Below are 23986 nucleotides of genomic sequence, written 5' to 3'. Positions count from 1 at the left end.
ATTAACTCTTGTAATGATATGTCTACATATTAGAGTGTATATTTTATTATTTACTAGCTTACCGCCCGCGGCTTCGCCCGCTTTGTCTAAAACATAATAAATTATACACTAAAACCTTCCTCTTGAATCACTTTATCTATTAAAAAAACCGCATCAAAAAATTTTTACTTTTCCGTTTTTGAAGTCGGTTGTTTTTAACGTAGTTATTTTTATTTAAAATACGTGTATTTTTCAACACGAATCAAACGAGCCCAAACTCGAAAAGTTGGGTCAATATATGTATTACTGAATTCCTATGGCCACCTTCCGATTCCATCATCAAATCAACTCTATGTCATGATGTTTCATCGCTATCCAATTTACATACGTATATGTACAAAATTTCAGCTCAATCGGTTACCGGGAAGTGAATCAAAGTTACTTGCTACATTTCAATTAAGTCATCGAGATCAGACAAAAATGCTCATAAAATAAAAACTACTGGGCCTATCCGAATAAAATTTATGGGACCAATTCGACATTATTCCGCATCAAACAAAAAAGAATCACGTAAATCAGTTCAGAAACCTCGAAGTAATCGGTGTACATACATAAAAGAAGTATAACCTCCTCCTTTTTTTGAAGTCGGTTAAAAAGAAGATTAATTAACAATATTATTTGGTAGTGCAAATTAGTGAAGTGTATTGTGGACTGTGCGTTATGTTTCAACAATGTTTACTTAACTTTTATATCTAACGATGAAATATTGAATAAGGTGACTGGACAATATTTATAACAACACTTAAATTTAACAAATTCACACAACATTATATAATGTGAGTAGATAGAATATTAAACAGAGAATTGAAAAGAATGACTAATTTGTTCCCCTAATGTGGTCTCAGCTTTAAAAAGATGTTCGGGTAATGTAACTTCAACAAGGAATAAAAACACACACAATAATGTTATTTCATTGTTGTTATGTTAGTTTCGTTCAGTTTACATAGAAATAAATTTATTTCTGGACAAAGCAAAAATTTGCATTACCTACATCTATACTAATATTATAAAGCTGAAGAGTTTGTTTGTTTGTTTGTTTGAACGCGCTAATCTCGGGAACTACTGGTCCGATTTGAAAAATTATTTCGGTGTTAGATAGCTCATTTATCGAGGAAGGCTATGCTATGGGGTATACATCATCACGCTAGTCGCTACCACCAAAAGGAGTGGAGCCACGGGGGTGAAACCGCGCGGAGCAGCTAGTATTAAATAAACGAACGTTATAATTACATATTTAATGAAACTAAATTAGCACGATTTGTATACCAGAACTAAATATGCCTATTGCCTAATTATAAATTACCTATCTTGAAAACCGTTACTCATGTTTGTATTATTAATTTTTAGTTTTTTGTTTACAAAATGATGTATTTTTAACAGATAATTCTATGCTTCTTGTTCCCAAGCTGCGCAATTATTTCTACAAAACATGGTATTTATTGCACTGCCTATTGTTATAAATGCATGGGTATGAATTTCTATTATTTTCTCCTAATTAAATTCTATTGTCTGTCTGGAAATTTGTTTATTCAGGCTTTCGGCCGCAATAATTATATTATTACAAAGCAAATTAGATTTACGGATTAGATTAGATATTTTGTTAATTTATCTAAATAAGGGCTGATTTTTCAATTCTTGGTTAAAACTTATTCGTCGAATAATGTATAAAACTACCATTTTAAAAACGTATTCTAATTGCCCATTGGTCGGATAAATTTTATCCAAGCATTGAAAAATCTGCCCAAATATTTATCTTTAATATTTTATGACTTTATCTACCTATAAGAGAGTATGCTATATTACAGATTAACTTGTATAAAAGTTAATTGTATTTGTTATTATTATTTGTAGCAATTAGTTAACGAAGATTTTAGTTCATATTCCATGAATAAATACATGACTCGCTGTAATGCAAATTTAAGACATACATTTGTAAAAATACATACTTAAAATATAAACAATATATTAATTGTAATCAACAATTTATCAATCATGTACAGTACTCCAAAATTAATAATGCGCGTGCAGATCTTCGCTAATTATCGTATTTCAGATTTATTATATTATTGACTATAGCGACCCGCCCCGGCTTCGCACGGGTGCAATGCTGATACTAAATACAGAAAAACTGTGAACGTTGGATATAAAAACATAGCGGCCCGCTCCGGCTTCGCACGGGTATAAAATATATAGCCTGGCGGTCGGCCGGTACCGCCGCAAACGCTACGTCCCGCAAATTTTAAATCTGTAATATCTTCGAAAATATTCACTTAAATCATACGGTGTAAAGGGCCATATAGATCTATATTAAATGAACAATGTATTCAAGGTATTTAATTGGTTAAGGATTAATGCTGTATTGGTTAAAATCTCTTCGAAAATCAGCCATTATTTGTCGTAAAAAGTAAATGACAAAAAAAGTTATTGTGGGTTATCCATAAGAGATAGACATATACCATCACGGACTTTTCTGTAGAACTTTTCAATGTAATACTTCGTACATTATTTTGATAAAACTCGTAGGGTTAAGCCTGCGTTTGCAATGTAAGCGGAAAAAATGTAATTTTTTACGACATCACATTAAAAACCTCAAAAATAACAGTACTTCTCTACTATTTAATGGATGTTATTATACATATAAACCTTCCTCTTGAATCACTCTATCTATTAAAAAAAACCGCATCAAAATCCGTTGCGTAGTTTCAAAAATTTAAGCGTACAAAGGGACATAGGGACATAGGGACAGAGAAAGCGACTTTGTTTTATACTATGTAGTGATTATACACCCGAATCACCCCGAATCATTAAACAATGCACTTGAATCTTGCACCTTGTTCGAAAGAAATAGGAGTCAATTCAGAGTCATACACAATCGAAAACAATTCGGGCGACGGTAGCGTGACGGTAGCCTGTCAGTCAAAAAATTAAAAAATCCGTCAGTCGTCTTTATATATTGGTGGTGACCGCCGTATTATCTCTGTATATAATTATATAGAGCTGCTGTTACATACCCTTCTTAGTTTTGTTTCAAAGTTGAATTTTCCGGTAAAATGATTATTTACACAGGTAGCAGATAGCAGTGGGGAAAGTGAAAATTAATAAGAGCATAATGAATCTGATCATTCTACGATATCAGAAATAGATCTAATCCCTGATTATGTAAATCCATTTGGACTGAGATTTTAATGATTAGATTTCATAATTTAAATGTAAACCAGTGTTTGAAAATCATTTTTTTAAATATAAACTTTGTCTTATTTTAACCTTCCATACATCCATCATTACGCCAGCTTCAGTAAGACACTTTAATAGTTCTAAGTATAGAATTTTCCAAGTAAATCAATACAACAAATATATGTATATTCGCAATCGTGTGGCTTATCCTCGCTATTAACTTACATTGAATTATCGAAACAAATTTCGTTACTTATCTCTTTTACCATAAAATCATAATAAAACTCATAATTCAATAAACTATGCACGAAGAAAATACATTTAACCACTCTATATACATATCGTCTACGGAGGCTCGGGGAATATGACAGTTGCCGAACAGTGACGAATTTTTCTATGCGCATTATCAGTTTGGGAGTACTGTAAGTGCACGCGATAATATCGATTTGATTTGGACTTACAGACATATTATAACATCTACGTAGTACATATATGCATTTTATGGTGATTTTATGACTCAGCGAGGGATTACACCGTGTATGTCAACCAAATGTCAACTAACGAACTTGTCATAACATTTATCGGAATCGGAATGAATCTCACTGTGGAATCTCACAATGAACGCAAACGTCAAAGCAAAGAGGCTTCAATTAAACCCGATTTTCCTCCGCTATGCCATCGTTCGATTTTTTAACCTTCGTTAAATCTTTTCCCCTTTGTCGTATTTGCTGTGGTTGTAATCCTTGCATTTTCCTTATATTTGGCTAAAGTAACTGGAAAAATGTATCTTCCGTGTATTAAGTCATTTTTTTTAATTTGTAAGTATTAGTCTTACGATATTTGATTTAAGTTTGAATAATTTCCGTTCTAACTTCTATCTGATATTTGTTGTTATCTACATCTTACATACTGATGTTGTTTATTTATTATACACAAAAATATACGAAATCGTGAATTGTTCAATTACTAAGTACCAAAATTAGTAAGTTCCAAGCAGGCCTTCACAGCATCCCATTTTTAGTTCGATAGCTCAAACTAGATGACGCTACTTGTTGTAGGAGAGCCCGTGGGAGATCGTCGTTCACCGATCTGACAACCAGATGAGACGTATTTTTTATTAAATATTTTTTTTAAAACAAATATGCCTATAATTGCTTGCCTATCGAAAAGTGGTCATGGCTATTTTTAATTAAATTAACTTTTATCGATTGTTTTTCATCACCTTCATACTTTTGATAACCAAATGAAATTTAGTATTATAAGTATAAGTATTTTTTAAATACCAAAATAAATTGCTACATATGTGATAATAAATATTTATAAGATGTATAATAATTATAAGTTATAATTTGTCAAGGTTTTTATCGTTCATTTCGATATCAATTATCTACACTAATATTATATACAGCTGAATAGTTTGTTTGTTTGTTTGAACGCGCTAAAACTACTGGTCCAATTTGAAAAATTCTTTCGGTGTTAGATAGCCCATTTATCGAGGAAGGCTAAAGCTATAATATATCATCACGCTAAGACCAACAGGAGCGGAGCAATGCGGGTAAAACAGCGGGACGCAGCTAGTAAAATATATTTGTTGCATTTGATACTCGATACAGCGTTTAAGCTTGAGATCACATTATGTCAATGTATTCTATAAAATGCACAACTAGGCCTCAAGGTTTCGATATTAATTAGCTTTATAATAGATTGAGTGGAATTTCTATTACATTCGCGGACATGTACCTTTCATTTCCGTGGCTGCACAACTGGTTTTATTAAAAAGCATTGTTAAAAACAATTATTCTATATTTATCGATCAATGCTGCAATATTTTGGTTCATGTTAATGCATTCCTTCCTATTGTATAGGTATGCAATTTTAATTGATTTGCGATTTGTTACTGATTGAATACGTTGGTTTATTTATAAGTATGATAACTGTGAAAGTATTCGTTAAGATTATAATAATGAAATAATACGCAAAACAATTTGTACTCGTTATTAAAACAAATAAATGTTACTGCAATTATATATTTAATGGTTGAGATTTCCTTATGCAACTTACTTACTTAATTTGGAAAATTTAAGCACTTATGCCGTTTATGACTAAATGTGTGTCAGAATATTATGTTTACACTTTCTTAGCTATAAACGTTTATACCTTAATTTACATATAATGATAGCGAAATAATATAAATATTTAGAAAGTTGTTTAAAAATAGCCTTAGAGAGTTCAGAGTATGGTAATTTCCGCCGTTTGCGTTCTAATCGTAATCTGGTTGAGTAGGTCCTGCTTGAAATAATGATATCACAGTTTAAATGAGATTATATCTTGTACTTTATAAGAATTATATTTTTACTGACGCGGTAAACGTTGTTTGATATAATACTAGGGGATAATATAGTTTCTGAACTTTTTTTGCGATGTAACGAATATATTGTACCTACACAAAGAGTCATAATAATCGAAGGGATTTTGAAGGAGTTAGTTATATTTCACGTCACGAGAAGAGAAGTGACTGAAACCGCGCGGACACCTAGTATAATATTTTGTAATTTTAAAAGTTAAATGTATTTTTTCGTCAAAATACTAAAATTGTTATTATAACTGCCTGCGGTGTCATTCGTTTACCTTCTAACGGCAATATGATGAAAGTTTTATAAAATATATGTAAATTAACTATCCTATTTATAGATTTTTAAAGGTTTTAATTTTAATAGTTTCTTTGTGAATACAATAACGAAACTTTTGGTGTTTTTTCTGTTATGAAATATAAAAATCGATTCAATCAAAAATTTGTCGTAATCAGACTTTTTCATTTATACCATTTCTATGGTTTAACGGAAATGAATTAAGATCCACTATAAATTTATTGATTTCATGTGCTTATCCTCTAATAAAGTATCGAACATCCGCATCGGATAAAATACTGCACTGTCTGACAAAAAGACTGATCACGTATTTGTCAGAAGGTCAGTGAAAAATATGTGAAATACATCTATATATTATATACATTATGGTACCTTGAACAAACCTCACAGGAATAAGACTGACAGAATGAATATTAAATCTCTAAAAACATACCGGCCGAATTGATAACCTCCTCCTTTTTTTTGAAGTCGGTTAATGACAAAATATTATTAATATTAAAAGTCTGTCTGTCTGTCTCTTCACGCCTCAACAACTGACCCGACTAATGATATTTGGCACAAAGATAGTTTGAGACCTGAGAAAGGACATAGGATGGGTTTGTTCCCAAAAATCCCACGGGAACAGGAACTATGCGGGTTTTCCTTTACTACGCGCGCGAAGCCGCGGGCGGACAATTGCGAGAGAGTCTGTCCGATTGTCTGTCTCTTCTTCACGCCTTAACCACTCAACGGATACCGATTTGGATGATATTTGGTACAAAGTATCTTGAGACCTGAGAAAGGACATAAGGTATGTTTTTCCAATAAATCCCACGGGAACAGGATCTATGCGGAATTTTCTTAACTACGCGTGCATTGCCGCGGGCGGAATGCTAGTGTAGTATAATACAGAAATGCCTGAGAAATGTTTGCCTTACAAAAAACCTTGAAATGTTAAGTTATTTTCTAAAATCTTTTGCCACATCCTGTGACAAATTAAAAAAACGGACATGACACACTATCTCAGTGATGGATGGCGAAATAGTTTTGAAAAATGTATGATTAATTTATGAATTTATTTAAGTGTGTAAGTTAAGATAAAGCTGTGTATTTTTATTTGGCAGTATATAACATACTGCCAATTAATGCTAATGCTAATATGGTCTCTGATGGAGCTAAAAATCAATGTTGCTTTAAAAGAATGGCAAAAATTTACTATAATTATGAGAAGAGCTAATTGTGGAACAGCTTGCCTTCTTCGGTGTTTCCATCTACCTATGACATGGATGCCTTCAAAAAAAGAGCCTACGCGTCCCTCAAAGGCCGGCAAAACAATCGCAAGGTTACCTAACGTTGCAATTGCTATGGGCGGCGGTGATCACCTTCATCAGTACACCGTCCGCTCCTTTGTCGGTTTTAGTATAAAAAAAAAAAAAAAAAGAGCTAAGAATTGATGTGTTTATTTCACTTATTACATTTTCGTACATAATCTACGGGAAAAGCAAACGAAAGCGGTATATATAATTGTTTGTATTAGGGTGATTTCTCTCCCAAGAACTTTCCTTGTGCCTTAAAAAACGTTAAAAAAATGCCGAATCGGTTGAGACTTGAGCCGTTCTCGAGTATATTATATAGAAGACTAGCGGCGCCTCGCGGTTTCACCCGCAAGGCTCCGCTCCTGTTGGTCTTAGCGTGATGATATATAGCCTTTAGCCTTTCTCGATAAATGGGCTATCTAACACCGAAAGAGTTTTTCAAATCGGACAAGTAGTTCCTGAGATAAGCGCGTTCAAACAAACAAACTCTTCAGGTTTATAATATTAGTATAGATTATTTAGCTACGTAATGGTGTCTCGAAGGGCGTATATATAGGCCATGGTGTTAGACACATTAATCCATTTCACAGACCTTCTGTGACGCTTCAACTGATAACTGGTTGACCGCCAAACATACCATTAAACTATAATATAAATAGGTATAATCACTATCGACACAATTTTTATTAAGTCATCAAATATATACCAAAATAGGTAGGTATAATTATTTGGTATATATTTGACTAAATTAAAATTGTATCGATAGTCTGGTGCGCAAGAAAAGAAAAGTTAGGAGTGTTAGATACTACTTCATACAACTTTAATAAAAAGAATTACTGCTAGAATAGGGCTTTGTAATAATCTTTCTTTGTAATGGTCCCATATACCTTCCTCTGAGAGAGATTAAAGATATTTTACTTTACTAAAAAAAAGAGTGGCAGGTACTTATCCATACTACGGCAGTTAACTACAATTCAAGGTGTTGTAATTAAAATGACAACTGATTATACTATTATGAAGTATAATAGGTTTTACTAGTTACTAGAAAATTACTTTCTATCATTATGTTATTTTAACTGAAGCCATACCAATGGCTGCGGCGTCATTACCTAAGTCAGTGACCTATTAATCAGTTTTAGAATTAATGCGATGAACCCTAATTATTAATATTACTAATTAACCTCGTTTTTAAGTATACATCTCAGATTTAAGTGATATTTATCTTGCGTAGTTGGTTCGTAGATTTTCGTGGTAACACATATTTGTAAACATAAATATGTATATGTATTGCACTAACTTTAAAGATATCGTGAAAGTTTAATCAGATTGACTGATCTCTGAATGCACAGCTAAACAAACTACTAACTGATGACTGATGAGGCTGTTTGGCATCTTCTTAATACTTATACTACTAGCGGTTTGCCCCAGCTTCGCCCGTGGTACCTACATGTTTACGTTTTTTTTTTCATAAAAACTATGCTATCTCTCAAGTTGGATCGAACTGCACATGGTGTGCGAATTTTATTATAATGGGTTAAGTGGTTTAGGAGTCCATTGAAGACAAACATTGTGACACGAGATTTATATACTTATATTAAGATTATAAAGGCGAAAGTTTGTAAGTATGGATGTATGGATGTTTGTTACTCTTTCACGTAAAAACTACTGAACCGATTACAATGAAATTTAGCACACATAATATAGAGGGTAACTTGGATTAACACATAGGATAGGTTTTATTTATGTCTAATTTTATTATATGTATCGTACTTTCTTTTTTCTTCTATTTTGTGTTTTCTTCTTGTGTGTGTGTACCTTTATCTAGAAATAAATGTCTTTTCTTTCTTTCTTTCTTTCTTCTTCTTTATCCCGGAAATCCCACGGGAACGGGAACTATGCGGGTTTTTCTTTGAAATGGCGGGTGAAGCCGTGGGTGGAAATCTAGTATTGTTATAAAACACTAGCTGCGCTCCGCGGTTTCACCCGCGTGGCTCCGCTCCTGTTGGTCTTAGGTCTCGTGAACGAACACTTCCGTTTATGTTCGCGAAAAGAGGTACAAAGTTTTTTTGCGTCACGTAGGTATATAAATTACATTTATGTATTTTAGGTATTTTTAACTTCTATATCGTTTTTTGTTTGTTGTAATAGTTGACTAAATAAAAAATAATTTATAATTTAATTATATAATAATAGATTTACAAAATAGAAGTAGGTTAGGCCATCAGGCAACCTACACCATAATACAATTACTACTACGATTTAATTATCTAGATCGCATGAACTAATAATTATTGAAATAAATAACCTTCATTACGACAAAAAAGTACAGATTAATTCACTTGAACAGTAAGGATTTGTTAATATACATATTTATTAATGTTATAGTAAATAGCTTAGATGTAAATAGTAATTGAAAGCCATACCTACCATTTACAATATCACAAATTCGTCATAGATTTTTAGATATTTGTACATTACAAAATATCCCTAGACTTCATGTGTGTATAATAAAATGTTTTGGTTGAATGGTGTTGTTTAAAACAAATGTACTGGAGCATCGTTACTAATCGAGAAACAATATTATTGATGCAAATTAGTGCACGCTAGTGTACATCTAATGTCACGCACGATATAATAAGGTTATTATTTTGCGAGCGGTCAGACATAAAAGTCTATTATCGCCTAACCAGTTTTAAATAATCTAAAGATCTCCTCTATCAACCAGAGAGTTCAATACTAAGGACATTTAAGTTGTATTATGATAGAGGTGTCTCTTTTGGTTTGTATTTTTAACCGCTCAAAACCGGTTTTTATTTATTTATTCACCTTCATTTGTTTATTTCATTGATTTATTGTTTTTCATGTCAGGTATGTTAAATAATGCGCAATGGAACTTGTTTTTTTTACCAGAAAGTTGTGATCAGTGATATTTTACCTTTTAAAATCCAGTTTTAGCATAAGGATACAAAGTAGTAGGTTTAAACATTGATTGATGCAGATTAAAATCATATACGCAGTAGATCCTATATAATTAGGTAATATAACACACGTGTAGAATCTATGGAGTCATTAAATACATGTATATTGTATATACTTGTTTATTATACAAGATTCGCTTGTTATTATTGACTAGCTGTGCCCCGCGGTTTCACCCGCATTGTTCCGCTCCTGTGGATCTTAGCGTGTTGATATATAGCCTATAGTTTTCCTCGATAAATGGGCTATCTAATACCGAAAGAATTTTTCAAATCGGATCAGTAGTTCCTGAGATTAGCGCGTTCAAACAAACAATTAACAAACTCTTAAGCTTTATAATATTAGTACAGATAAATCATGTAATCGGTATATCTATAATACACATTACTACAGTTACTTCGTATACTTTGACCGTTGTACAGTTGTTAACACGGGGATATAAAATAGAGGGGTCCTGGGTTCGATATCTGATGGGAACAGAGGTCTCAGTCTAGCAAGACAAACAGCTGTTCACTTACTTGTCTGAGAAGATAATGGATCAGTTAAATAGAGGTATAGTACATCTGTGCATAGGGGCTATAAAATATGGGGCTTCTTTTTTATATTTCTTGCATTTGTCTGACAAAAAATCATGTTTATAATATACTAGCTTTCCGCCCGCGGCTTCGCCCGCTTTGTCTAAAATATAATAAATTATATACTAAAACCTTCCTCTTGAATCACTCTATCTACTGAAAAAAACCGCATCAAAATCCGTTGCGTAGTTTTAAAGATTTAAGCATACATAGGGACATAGGGACAGAGAAAGGGGCTTTGTTTTATACTATGTAGTGATGACCTATTACTGCAAATTGGAGGAATAAATACTTTTTAATTCGTTCTTTTATCACTTCATTGAAGATTTTTTTTATATTTTCATAGGACTTTTATAATTACTGTTAAACATTGAAAAACTTACAAGTACTGAAGTATCTGGAGAGAGACAGATCAATTAGCTAGTATTTTACAAATGTCACAATGAATAAATACATAATAGAAAGGATTGTGTGTGGATATTAATTAATAACTAATCACTTAAAAAAGTAAATGATGGAAAATGTTCATACCAATACGATTATTATAAAGATTGAGGTAATAAGTTTAAATTTTCTGGTTTATAATATTTGACGTAATTTTATCCGATCGGAATTCGGATGAACATGTAGGACCAAAAAAACATGAACATTATAATTGTATACAAACTTTTAAAAGATACCATAAAGCTCCTGTTTGGTTATTTTAATTACTAGGTTGTTATTTATTTATCTTTGTGTAACAAAACAGTACAATTTTGCACTTACATTAGAACTAAAGAATTTAAATGTAATAATATTCGGAATTATTGTTGTGTCACGTTTTTCTATAGTTTCATTTACATAGACTTTTTGAGAGCTTTTAAAGCTTTTTGTATAAACTTAAAAAAGGGATTTAATTGATTTTAACATAGGTTTGTGAATAATATAATAAGCTTTGATAAGATCCTTGGCTTGAGTTATTTTCAAGGCAAAGCACGGTAGTTATGGTCCTAAAGTTATTTTCCCCAATTGAGTAATGGTTGATACGAGAGCTGTGAACATTTGATTAAGACCTCAAATTGACTTACTGTCCTGTATACTGTACTGTATACTGTGTACTGTACATCATTCGATTTTCCTACAATCTATAAATCCATAATATAAAAATGAAACACCAAACGCCAGAACGGCTCGACCAATTCGACTTATATTATTTTAACGATTTTGTTATTGCACAAAGAAGGTTCTTATGGAGAAAAAGCATGAAAATGGGGCAATAGGGCAGAACAACGTTCGCCGGGATAGTTACATTATAAACCCTACAAGATGCGTAATCTGTACGGGTTTCAGAAAAATTTTACTTTTGTAAAGATATAGACGCAGTACGCAACTAACGCAATGTTAATTTACGAATGAGCCGCAGCAGCCAGGATTTCAGGCGAGTATTATATAGTCTCGAAAATAAATTTCATAAGCGCGATGTAAAAGCTCCATACAAACGTATTCGTTGTTTAGATGCGACATCTGTTGTTTTGATGTACTGTTAGTTATTTAAAATCCTCCGCGAAACAATCATCTGGAACATTGCATGAGGTAAAAGTTCCTCCAAAATTGTACTACAATTATTTAATTCATTAAAAATGTCGTAGAGGGTCGTTAAAGCTTATTAAAATATTACATTTTTTGCGTAAAATTAGGAGGACTTAGCGCCATCTGTATCGCCCTATGTACGAGATTTCCACGCAGGTCTACGAAAGCTTCGCGTGAATGTAAGGGGCTAATGGCCCCTAGCAATGGTTGCAAAATATCTCGCCTAAACGTTTGACTATTCAAGCGCCATCTACATAATGCTGTGACTAATTGAAGTATTTAGTTCTGTTTGTAAGAAATTTAATTATTGTTAATACTATTAATGTTATTTAAACATTTTAAATAAGTACCTAATAACTGAGGTGAAGTCTGAACTTTTGAACTGGAAATTAAAACGCAACTTTTAGAAACTATGCAATGAACCATGGAAAATCTCATACAATATTGTCTTACTGGGTTTAAGCTTTAACAATTACTTATTAAAGAGGGTTAGTTTTAAATGATTAGGTAGGTAACTACATACTATTAAAATGTTTTTCAGTTACTGTGCTTATAAGGGAAATAGTTGAATCTCATAATTTTCACTGATAGATTGTTTCTTTAACAAGGATCAATACTTTAACTTTTGTTTGGAGTTGGCATATGCTATACATTAGGAAGAATTAGAATAATATTTTACACAATTATTATATGTAATTTATTCAAAATTATCAATATAAGCAAAGACAGAAGATGGTTAGTGACTAATTGTAAGTAATATGTGGGTTAAGTTTTAAATTTGTTTTCTTTGGGTATCATGTTGATTCCAATTTCATAAAATTTTATGGGTTTTGATATTCAATAAAGGATTAATTTTTGTTCTCCATTCCTTACGAAGCAATTATGTATATAATTATTTTCACACACGTCTTTATGCATATATTACTATTAAAAATATATAATTTGTTATCCTCTTACAACTTTGTTGTATGTATCTCTAATGACATACATACCATACTAATTTGTTTGTTTGTATACAAAAGAGTCGTTACAACCTTGAAAAATTATCATTTCAATGTTACATCTTATCATTGTTGTATTTTGAATTAGTAATAAGGTATGTTATGTACATATTTGCAGATAATAATAATTAGTTCGCATTGTAAAGTTAGTTTATCAGGCTGTTTGTTAAAGTCTTCTATAAAATAATTTAGTTTAAGTTTAATAATTCACTAGTTAAAATATATAATAAAAATCTAAATAAAGTTGAACTAGTGAATTGTGTGTTCTTTACTATCTTCTACAAATATATTTTCAAATCGGACCCGTGGTTCCTGAGTCTCGCGCGTTCAAGCAAACAAACTATTCAGCTTTATAATATTAATATAGATTGATACTTGATTTGAAAAAAAAGAGAGACAAATGTTAAAAGATTTTTGTGATTAAAACTCTAGAAAAATATTAAACTAGCAAACCGTGAACTCCGTTTCGCCACCAGAGAACCAGAGACACCTTTTCTTTGCTATAAACCTCACGGAGCCCGAGACCTTTCCAACGAATGCAAAACCGTGGAAATCGGTTAGTGCGTTCTGGAGTTATAGCGTCAGGAAGGAAAACCCGACTTATTTTTATGTAGTAGATTACGTATCATATTGTCTTGTTCTCGCTCTGACAATATAATTAATAATTGAAGTCCATAAGTGAGCATTTATGTGCAATTACAATTACAATTACAATTACACCATTGCGGGGTTTGACCTCTTGTATAAAATTGATTATGACGCTGGTAAATCAATGTAATTATTGTATACTCGTGTAAATAGAAGCCGTATTATGAACACTTCAATTAGTATTAACTACTAACCAGTAATGTTACACAATGTTTTAGATTTATATAACACTAGCTGTGCCCCGCGGTTTTATACGCAGTGCTCCAATCCTGTTGGTCTTAGCGTGATGATGTAGCCTGCCTTCCTCGTTAAATGGGCTATCTAACACCGAAATAATTTTTCAAATTGTACAGGCACCTAGTTCCTGAGATTAGGGCGTTCAAACAAACAAACATTTTAGTTTTATTATATACTAGAGGTCCGCCCCGGCTTCGCCCGTGGTACATATTTCGCAATAAAAGGTAGCCTATGTCCTTTCTCGGGTATCAAAATATCTCCATACAAAATTTCATGCAAATTGGTTCAGTAGTTTAGGCGTGATTGAGTAACAGACAGACAGACCGAGTTACTTTCGCATTTATAATATTAGTATGGATTAGTAAGTATATAATCTAGCTGTCCCGGTCTAACGTTGTTCTGCCTTACCTTTATCATTTACAGGTATGAAAAATAGATGCTGTCCGATTCTCAGACCTTTCCAATATGCAAACAAAATTTTATGTGAATCGATGCAAACGTTTTGGAGGAATTTAACTACAAAGACTACCTAAAGGAACGATACGTACAAAAAAAAATTAATGCAAGCAAATTGGTTATTGGTTCAATGTGTTTGATTAGGTACGGGTTAAACGGGTTAATTGTATCATTATTTTAAGGTAATTTTGATGAATGGTAATAATCTGAAAATATAGCATTTAAAACCAAACGTTAGTTTAGAAATTTCAAAGGATAAGATAAAATAGTGTACATCCGTGCAACAACATTTTTTTTTATAATTTTCTAAATTAAGAAAAACTAAACGTTTACGTTAACGGTCAATTAACATTTCTGATCATAACCTGTGTTTATGTTTTAATCCATTAAAAAAATCTAAATCGAATAGCATTCACAAAATTACATCCATATAGGCATTTCATAACAAAATCATAATCTCATTTGTAAGGTAATTTGCGAGAGAATTCTCGAACATTCTCTTATTATTTTCGTCTGCGCCATTTACCCTGGTGACAATGTACTGATTAAAAAAAATCGTATAATCTGAACATGCGTGGATCCATCACCATTTTCTGTGTGATACGAAATAGAATTGTTTTCAAGATTAAAACGTGGAAAAAAGGGTTATTATTATAATGAAAACAAATATCTCGACTGCTATTATTATATAAGTAATTATTCGTTTAGTTGACGACAATTTGATACGTATTTCAATATGTAGAAAAAAAATAATAATAATTAGAATTATTACACTGCAAACTTTTTAAATACACGATAAAACTCCGGATTAGTTGTTTAATTTAATAGGTTATTTTAATATCTTAATATCGATAAAAGTACACTATTACACCAACATTAGAATTAAATAATCCATACTTATAATATTATAAATGCGAAAGTAACTCTGTCTGTCTGTCTGTTACTCAATCACGCCTGAACTACTGAACCAATTTGCATGAAATTTGGTATAGAGATATTTTGATACCCGAGAAAGGACATAGGATAGGTTTTATCCCGGAAATCTTACGGGAACGGGTTTTTCTCTGAAAACGCGGGCGAAGCCGCGGGCGGAAAGCTAGTCTTTATATATATAAATCTCGTGTCACAATGTTTGTCCTCAATGGACTCCTAAACCACTTAACCGATTATAATAAAATTCGCACACCATGTGCAGTTCGATCCAACTTGAGAGATAGGATAGTTTAAACATGTAGATACCACGGGCGAAGCCGGGGCGGACCACTAGTTAAAATATAAATGATATGTCAAGGACGATAACGATATGAGGTTTTTGGAAAAATTTGGATCTAATTCACGTTTTGAAATATTTTCATTTACATATCAACAAGGGCATTTACTATTAATTATATAATTTTAATGAATATACTTCAAAAAGCCTTCAGAAGCTTTTTGCATAAAAACAAACAAGTTAATTAATTAATTAATTAAAACTTAGGCTTGTTGCTACACTTAATATCTGAATGAAGTCTGAATGAAGAAATCTGAAGAGTTTGTTTGTATGTTTGAACGCGTTAATCTCAGGATCTTGAAAAATTCTTTCAGTGTTAGATAGCCCATTTATCGAGGAAGGCTATAGAGCTAAGAATAACAGTAGCGGAGCCGCGCAGGTGAAACCGCGGGGCGCATCAAGTAATATTCTAAGCAACTTTTCCTAAGAAGGCTCTTAGCTAGCAAGGCAGTTAGCTTGAGTTTTTGCAAAAGCAGGGTAAGATAGCCGTGGCCTTAAAAGTATTCCTTTTTCCCATTAAATACTAATCGATTAGAGAGTAGGTAGTATTAGTTTGGTTAAAACCTCGAATACAAGTACAAGGATCGATTTTTCAACAAAATTTTAAAATATGCATCTGATTTATTTAAAAGAGCAAGAATATAAATATGGTACAATTCATTAATTATTTATTATTTTGTTTTCAACATCAAAATTAGTGATTTAATTCTTAAAGCAATACTAAATAGATTAAGGCATTTGGGATATTTAAAAGCGTTGGAAAATAGCTCCATATTTTCCTAGGTTTTTAAATCCATACTAATATTATAAATGCGAAAGTAACTCTGTCTGTCTGTCTGTTACTCAATCACAGTGAGTGATTGAGTAACACATTACTACTGAACCCATTTTGCATGAAATTTGGTATAGAGATATTTTGATACCCGAGAAAGGACATAGGCTACTTTTTACCCCGGGACATAGGATAGGTTTTATCCCGGAAATCCCACGGGAACGGGAACTATGCGGGTTTTTCTTTGACTGCGCGGGCGAAGTCGCGGGTGGAAAGCTAGTAACTTATATACATAACGAATAAACAAAGTAAATAGATTTGCTTTTACGTATTCAAACAATTAATTTGTTTACCTACTTCCATGATTTAAAAATGTCTATGACGTAGAACTAGTAAGTGTATTCAGACAATTATTTATCAATTTCCATTAATTTTCCATTCATTATAAATTACCATTCGCAATTATTCAATTCTTAATTAATATAAAAAGGAAACATTAATTTTTTTCAGTAATTATTAGGATAGCTATTACTTAAAACATATAATTCGTAACAGGTTTTTAAATACCATACAAGGTAAATGAATTAACAATTAAATTTTGCATTTAAATTAGAGGCATGTGTAAGAAAATAACATTATATAATTACAAAAAAGGCAACCCTTTATTTAAATTTATCAATTCCTAGCTTGAAAAAGTGTCAAAAACATTTGATCCCTAGTAGACCGGGAGATACTGACACAAAATTTCGAGTCATTTGTAACAGGATGGCGGTTCTACAGGGTTCTAAATACGCAATGACAAAAAGAAAAACCATGGTGTGAACGCTGGTACCGGCGGCTTAGTCGCGTGGGCGTTAGTCGAACTCGTCGGAAAAATAGCGAAAGTCAAACGATTTGTAACACAAAAATTTTAGAATTTACCGATAGCCCATAAAAAAGAAGTAGGCGGTAGTGTCAGGCCATACTTTTCCGGTGTGACTTACAGCCCGCCATACCGACGCGAATGTGTTGATTTAAATAAAACAATTATTCAACCATTTGTATCAGGCTAACTTTTGCACAGGTAACCATCGTCGTGCAGCCATTTACGAAAATCGCTATGCCATACTTTTCGGACGATTCCAAATGGTCGCCATACCGCCGAAAATCTGCAAACAATTTTTATTTCGCCAAACTTTTTGTACCAGTATTGCATTTAGATTTTTGGAGAGTATTTGATAAAATGTGACCATTATTATATTTGCCATACTTCTAGTAGGGGGAAAAAGTGCTGTCATACTTGAAAAATTAATTTAGTATTAATTTATATAAGTGAAGATTTCCAACACCTAGATCTTTGAAATTTTGTATTTATATTCGTTGATCCTCAAACTTACAGGAAAAATAACTGCCATACTGTTACAAATCGTTTGACTTTCGCTATTTTCCGACGAGTTCGACTAACGCCCACGCGACTAAGCCGCCGGTACCAGCGTTCACACCATGGTTTTTCTTTTTGTCATTGCGTATTTAGAACCCTGTAGAACCGCCATCCTGTTACAAATGACTCGAAATTTTGTGTCAGTATCTCCCGGTCTATAGTTAAGTATACCTACTGCAAGATCATTTTCTACCATTATTTAGCTAAACCATCAGAAGTTCAATACGTCTTTTCATCACTACCTTAAGATCTATTTTTTTCATCTTCATCAGAGTAATTAATGACCAGAATCTTCACATAAGTATCCACTAACTACATTTTTGTTAATACCCTTCTGTAATTACATTAAATGGCTGTTTTCCTTCAATCCTATGTCTCAATATAATTAGGCATTATATTGAATGCCGTCCCATTTAACTGTATTTACTTAGTCCCTTAGAATATTTACACAACTATCTTTTTCTCAATTATCTTAAAACAGAAATTATATTTATATAATGACGTTTGAAATAGGCCAGAAAGAGTTCGCAAACATGTAGTATAAGGTACTACATTTCAAGTATTACTAAATATCGCAAAACTCTGATCTACTTCTAAATAATCTACTATATAAAAATAAGTCGGGTTTTCCTTCCTGACGCTATAACTCCAGAACGCACGAACCGATTTCCACGGTTTTGCATTCGTTGGAAAGGTCTCGGGCTCCGTGAGGTTTATAGCAAAGAAAAGGTGTCTCTGGTGGCGAAACGGAGTTCACCGGGTTTGCTAGTTTCTTATAAAAATCCTCCTATGATTCAAGTAACGAAACAACAACAAAAGCAGTTTCTATCAACATCCGAATATCACTACATAGTATAAAACAAAGTCGCTTTCCCTGTCCCTATGTCCCTATGTCCCTATGTCCCTTTGTACGCTTAAATCTTTGAAACTACGCAACGGATTTTGATGCGGTTTTTTTTAATAGATAGAGTGATTCAAGAGGAAGGTTTATATGTATAATAAGATCCATTAAGTAGTGGAGAAGTACTGTTATTTTTGAGGTTTCTAATGTGATGTCGTAAAAAATTACATTTATTCCGCTTACATTGCAAACGCAGGCTGAACCCTACGAGTTTTATCAAAATAATGTACTAAGTATTATACACATTGAAAAGGTCTACAGAAAAGTCCGCGATGGTATATGTCTATCTCTTATGGATAACCCACAATAACTTTTTTTTGTCATTTACTTTTTACGACAAATAATGGCTAATTTTCGAAGCGATTTTAACCAATACAGCATTAATCCTTAACCAATTAAATACCATGGATACATTGTTCATTTAATATAGATCTATATGGCCCTTTACACCGTATGATTTAAGTGAATATTTTCGAAGATATTACAGATTTAAAAATTGCAGGACGTAGCGTTTGCGGCCGCCCGGCTATGTATTTTATACCCGTGTGATGCCGGAGGCCGGAGCGGGCCGCTATATTTTTATACCTAGACAACGTTCACAATTTTTCTGTAGTGTATTTAGTATCAGCATTGCACCCGTGCGAAGCCGGGGCGGGTCGCTAGTTCTCTCTAAATACAACACGATACGTATCAACATTAAGAAGCATAAATGAAAATTCCATGAAATTAATGTTAGACCATAAATATTGTAACATATTTTAAACAAAATTAACCTCGCTCCGCTGGATTTTCTGTTTGTGACATGGTAAAAGGAATTGTTTTATACAGTCCGGCTTTGCAGATTCACTGGCAAAGGCAATACTCATAATAGATGAACATTTGAATCCCTTCTAATGATATATTATTTCACTGAAATATTATTCAAACTCAAACTCAAACTCAAACATTCATTTATTCAATTAGACTACTATTTAGTAGCACTTTCGAATCGTCATTACATAGTATTTTAACATTTACCACCGATTCGGAAAGCAGTATCTATGGAGAAGAATCGGCAAGAAACTCCATAGTTGCTCTTTTAAATAATGTCAATAAATTTACATAATATGTAACTTATATCTACCTAACTACATAATATGCCAAAGAACTGTCCTGTGGTTTTTACGCGACAACCCTCCATGGGTCTTTATCGTCCATATATTCCTGAATACTGTAGTACGCTCTCTGAACTAGTACATTTTTTATGTAAGTTTTAAATTTAGTACTACTAAACTCTTTAATATTATGAGGAATTCTATTGTATAAGCGTATACCTTGACCCATAAATGAATTTTTAACTTTAGCTAATCGGAAAAATGGCATTTCAATTCTATTCTTGTTCCTTGTGCCATAATCGTGTCTATCTCCTACTCTTGTGTGTAAGTCAGAGCTTTTGTGTACATGCAAAATATTATTAAATATATACTGTGATGGTACAGTAAGGATACCAGTATTCTTAAAATGATCTCTTAGTGAGTCCCGAGCACGTAAATTATATATAGAGCGAATGGCTCTTTTCTGTAAGATAAATATAGTTTCTATATCTGCCGCCCTGCCCCACAGTAGAATTCCATAGGACATAATGCTATGAAAGTAGCTGAAATAAACCAATCTGGCCGTATCTTCATCGGTGAGATGCCTTATTTTTCGGACTGCATATGCAGCAGAACTGAGCTTACCTGCAGCGGTGTTGACATGGGCTCCCCACTGTAGTTTCTCGTCCAATGTTAACCCTAGAAATACAGTAGACTCAGTAGGATGCAATACCTCCCCGTTCAAGGTAATATCTCTGTTCAACTTTTTTACATTAGGAAGTAAAAATTCAACACAAGTGGTTTTTTTGGCATTTAATAATAAATTATTGGCAGTAAACCATTCAGATATGTGTAAAAGAGCACTGTTCACTTCGTCAACATTTGGGTCATGCCTATCCACATTAAAAATTAATGAGGTATCATCTGCAAACAGAACTATTTCACACCTATCCTGCAAATAATAGGGAAGATCATTGATATATACCAAGAACAAGAAGGGACCTAAAATTGACCCCTGTGGAACACCAATGTTAATTGACGCACCGCTAGAACGTTCTCCATTAACAACTACAGTCTGTATCCTATCATGCAGGTATGACGCTATGAGGTTCTGGGCTTTTCCTTTAATTCCATAGTGATTAAGTTTACGTAACAAAGTACAATCTTCAACGCAGTCAAATGCCTTGGAGAGGTCACAAAATATCCCTAGAGCATTTTTTGAGTTTTCCCATGCCTTATATATATGTGTTAGAAGTGCAACTCCAGCATCTGTGGTTGAGCGCCCCTTTGTGAAACCAAACTGTTTGGTGTGCAGTAAATTATTATTTGCAAAATGACTACTCAATTGGTTTAATATTAACTTCTCGAATACCTTACTTAATGTTGGTAAAATAGAGATAGGTCTATAATTGTTACAGTCTTCTTGATCGCCCTTCTTAAATAAAGGTATAACTTTACTAAGCTTTAGTAAATTAGGAAATGTACCATAGTCACAACACTTATTAAATATGGAAGCTAAATTTTTCGCAATATTTTCTATTATATTATTAACTAAATTTACGGACATTCCCCAAAGATCACAAGTATTTTTAAGATTAAGCGTCTTAAAGGCAGTAACAATATCATTAGCAGTTACGTGTCGTAATTCAAATAATGTACTGCACTCCGCAACATGGTCCCTCAAAAAGGTCTCTGCAAGTGCTGAAGACGAATTTAAACTATTAGTAATAGTAGCAGGGACACTACTGAAGAATTCTTCAAAAGCAAGCGCAACATCAGCACTTTTGTCAATAACCCTGTCATTATTTACAAGTTTTATGGTATTACTTGATTTGCTTTTACCCATTTCACCATTAATAATTGACCAAACTGTTTTAACTTTATTATCAGAGTCGCGTATTTTTTCTTTGATATACAAACGCTTTGCAGTGAAACAAACTTTTTTAAAAATTTTTGAGTAATTTCTAACATAACTAAGAAAAGATGGGTCTTTATTATATTGCTTCATACCATATAATTCATAAAGAATGTTCCTGCACCTATGTATACTAGCTGTCGCCCATTTACTAAATGGTAAATCCTTGGTAATATTTAAAGATTTAACTTTAAATATTTTTTCAAATTCTTTATGTACTAAATTAAAAAGATTTTTAAACATTTCACAAGGACTATTAGGATAGGATTGATCATTTAGTACGGGCAGGTTTTTATTAATATTATTCCTAAATTTATTAATGCCTTTTTTAGTTATAGGCCTAACATTAATCCTTTTAAATGTAGGTATGCAATCCCATTCAAAAACTACTTTCTGGCCACAGTGATCCGAAGTCAATGTATTGAGAATATTTTTCTCTAAACAGATGCATTTCATTATTAGTTCGTATTTCATTTCATACATATTTGTATGTACATGTAAAGTTTGATACATTTTTTGATTTATATGTTTTTTATTTAGTTAAATTCTCGATGATTTGATGGCTGGTTTTTAACATATTTTTCATTGTGGAGTGGGGAGGAAAAATTTTTTATTTTAAGAATGTTTTCAGAAGTAAGTTGGATACTCTAATTTTCTTTCTCTACTACTTTATGTATATCAGTAAATATAATGAAATCTTTCTACATATTATTACAATTATAAGTACTTATGGTAAACCAAGAAGCATGAAATATTAGCTCATGAGTTATTAAGTGTTTGTGTTCTGTAATTAAACAACGTTTAATTACTTTTATAACACAGCAGTAAAGCATGAAAATAACGTGTGTTTATGATTTTCATAAAGCCTTATTATGATGATGCCAAATCAAACATAATGAGTAATCTAATTAACGTGTAACTAGTTTTTTATACTACTAAAATAAATTATTCATTCGCTTGTGCATATCTTTTTATATGATTTTTTAAGATATTATAAAAGGACAAGAATATTTCGCATTAAATAAAAAAAAATATATCTCACCTGACAACGCAAATACCACAACAACAAGCAATAATCGGAACATCGCACCAAAATAATAACAATTATATTAAAATCGCGTGTATATCTTATACTTCGTGCACAGAAATGAAACTGGAAATCGGCGCGAGGCAAAACATCCGTAAAATAATGACGTTTCACACCGTACGTACACGGTCACGTTCGGGGAACGGATTCGAACATTGCTCTGTGTTTTATTTCTTTTTATACGGTTTATCACACATTTATGCGGGTACTTAATGTATTGCTATAGATAATATTACAGTATTTAATCTATAGTTTCACACTATTGATGTGGCCATAACCCTATTAAATTGTGAGCTCTCTTTCGAGATATGTTTAGGAAAGTTCCTTTGTAGAATGGATCTGTAACGAATCATGAACGAATTGATAATACGCATATAATACGACTTGCACTTGACCTATTTTAGTTATCTGGCAATACTTAATGCCTAACAAGGTTACTTAATTTTTAATAATATGGTCTATACTCTATTTGAACAGGCCACGTAAAATAAATTACGCATTTAGCAGAAAATATCGGCATACTGTGTTAAACTACATTAAACTGCGTCGAAAGATCATGTCCTACTGCCTTCATTTCTTTTTAAACACCTTGTTACTATCCAATAAAGTAATGATGGTAATTAGTTTCACTTAAAACATAAAACAATCTGTTATTTGACATTACAATTAATCGGGTCATATTAGATTTGTTTCGTTGTCTGTATGTAACAGTGTTTGTACGGCAAACGTTGCAGAATATTTTTGCTATATACAAAGGATACAAGGATACAAAGGATAATATACCGGAGAAAATTGTGTTTTCAAGTATAGTATACGTATATTTTTAACATTTTTGTTTTGTAAAATTTAAGGAAAAATAAAAATAGTCTCCAACTCAGTATCTTAGTGTGTACGACCACTCCATGAGCAGAACACGCGGACCGGTTTTTA

The 23986-nt window shown here is 32.5% G+C and overlaps 1 protein-coding gene across 1 annotated transcript in view; it reads right to left on the bottom strand.

Annotated features, from left to right (window-relative positions):
• t (C45 family peptidase tan) overlaps positions 1-23146 on the bottom strand; it is a 39327-nt gene extending 16181 nt beyond the window's left edge. Inside the window, exon 1 of the mRNA XM_089698019.1 lies at positions 23012-23146. Within this exon, the coding sequence (XP_089554145.1) occupies positions 23012-23054 (43 nt within the window). The 5' untranslated portion in view covers positions 23055-23146. The remainder of the gene's footprint in view (positions 1-23011) is intronic.
• Between the last annotated feature and the right edge of the window lie 840 nt (positions 23147-23986).

This window comes from Colias philodice, chromosome 1 (genome assembly GCF_061535455.1).
Source record: "Colias philodice isolate Cphi_HAF_F1 chromosome 1, ilColPhil1 Martin Lab GWU primary, whole genome shotgun sequence".
NCBI lineage: Eukaryota > Metazoa > Arthropoda > Insecta > Lepidoptera > Pieridae > Colias > Colias philodice.
The sequence above is the reverse complement of the archived record's forward strand: the minus strand, read 5'-3'. Positions and strand labels throughout refer to the sequence as shown.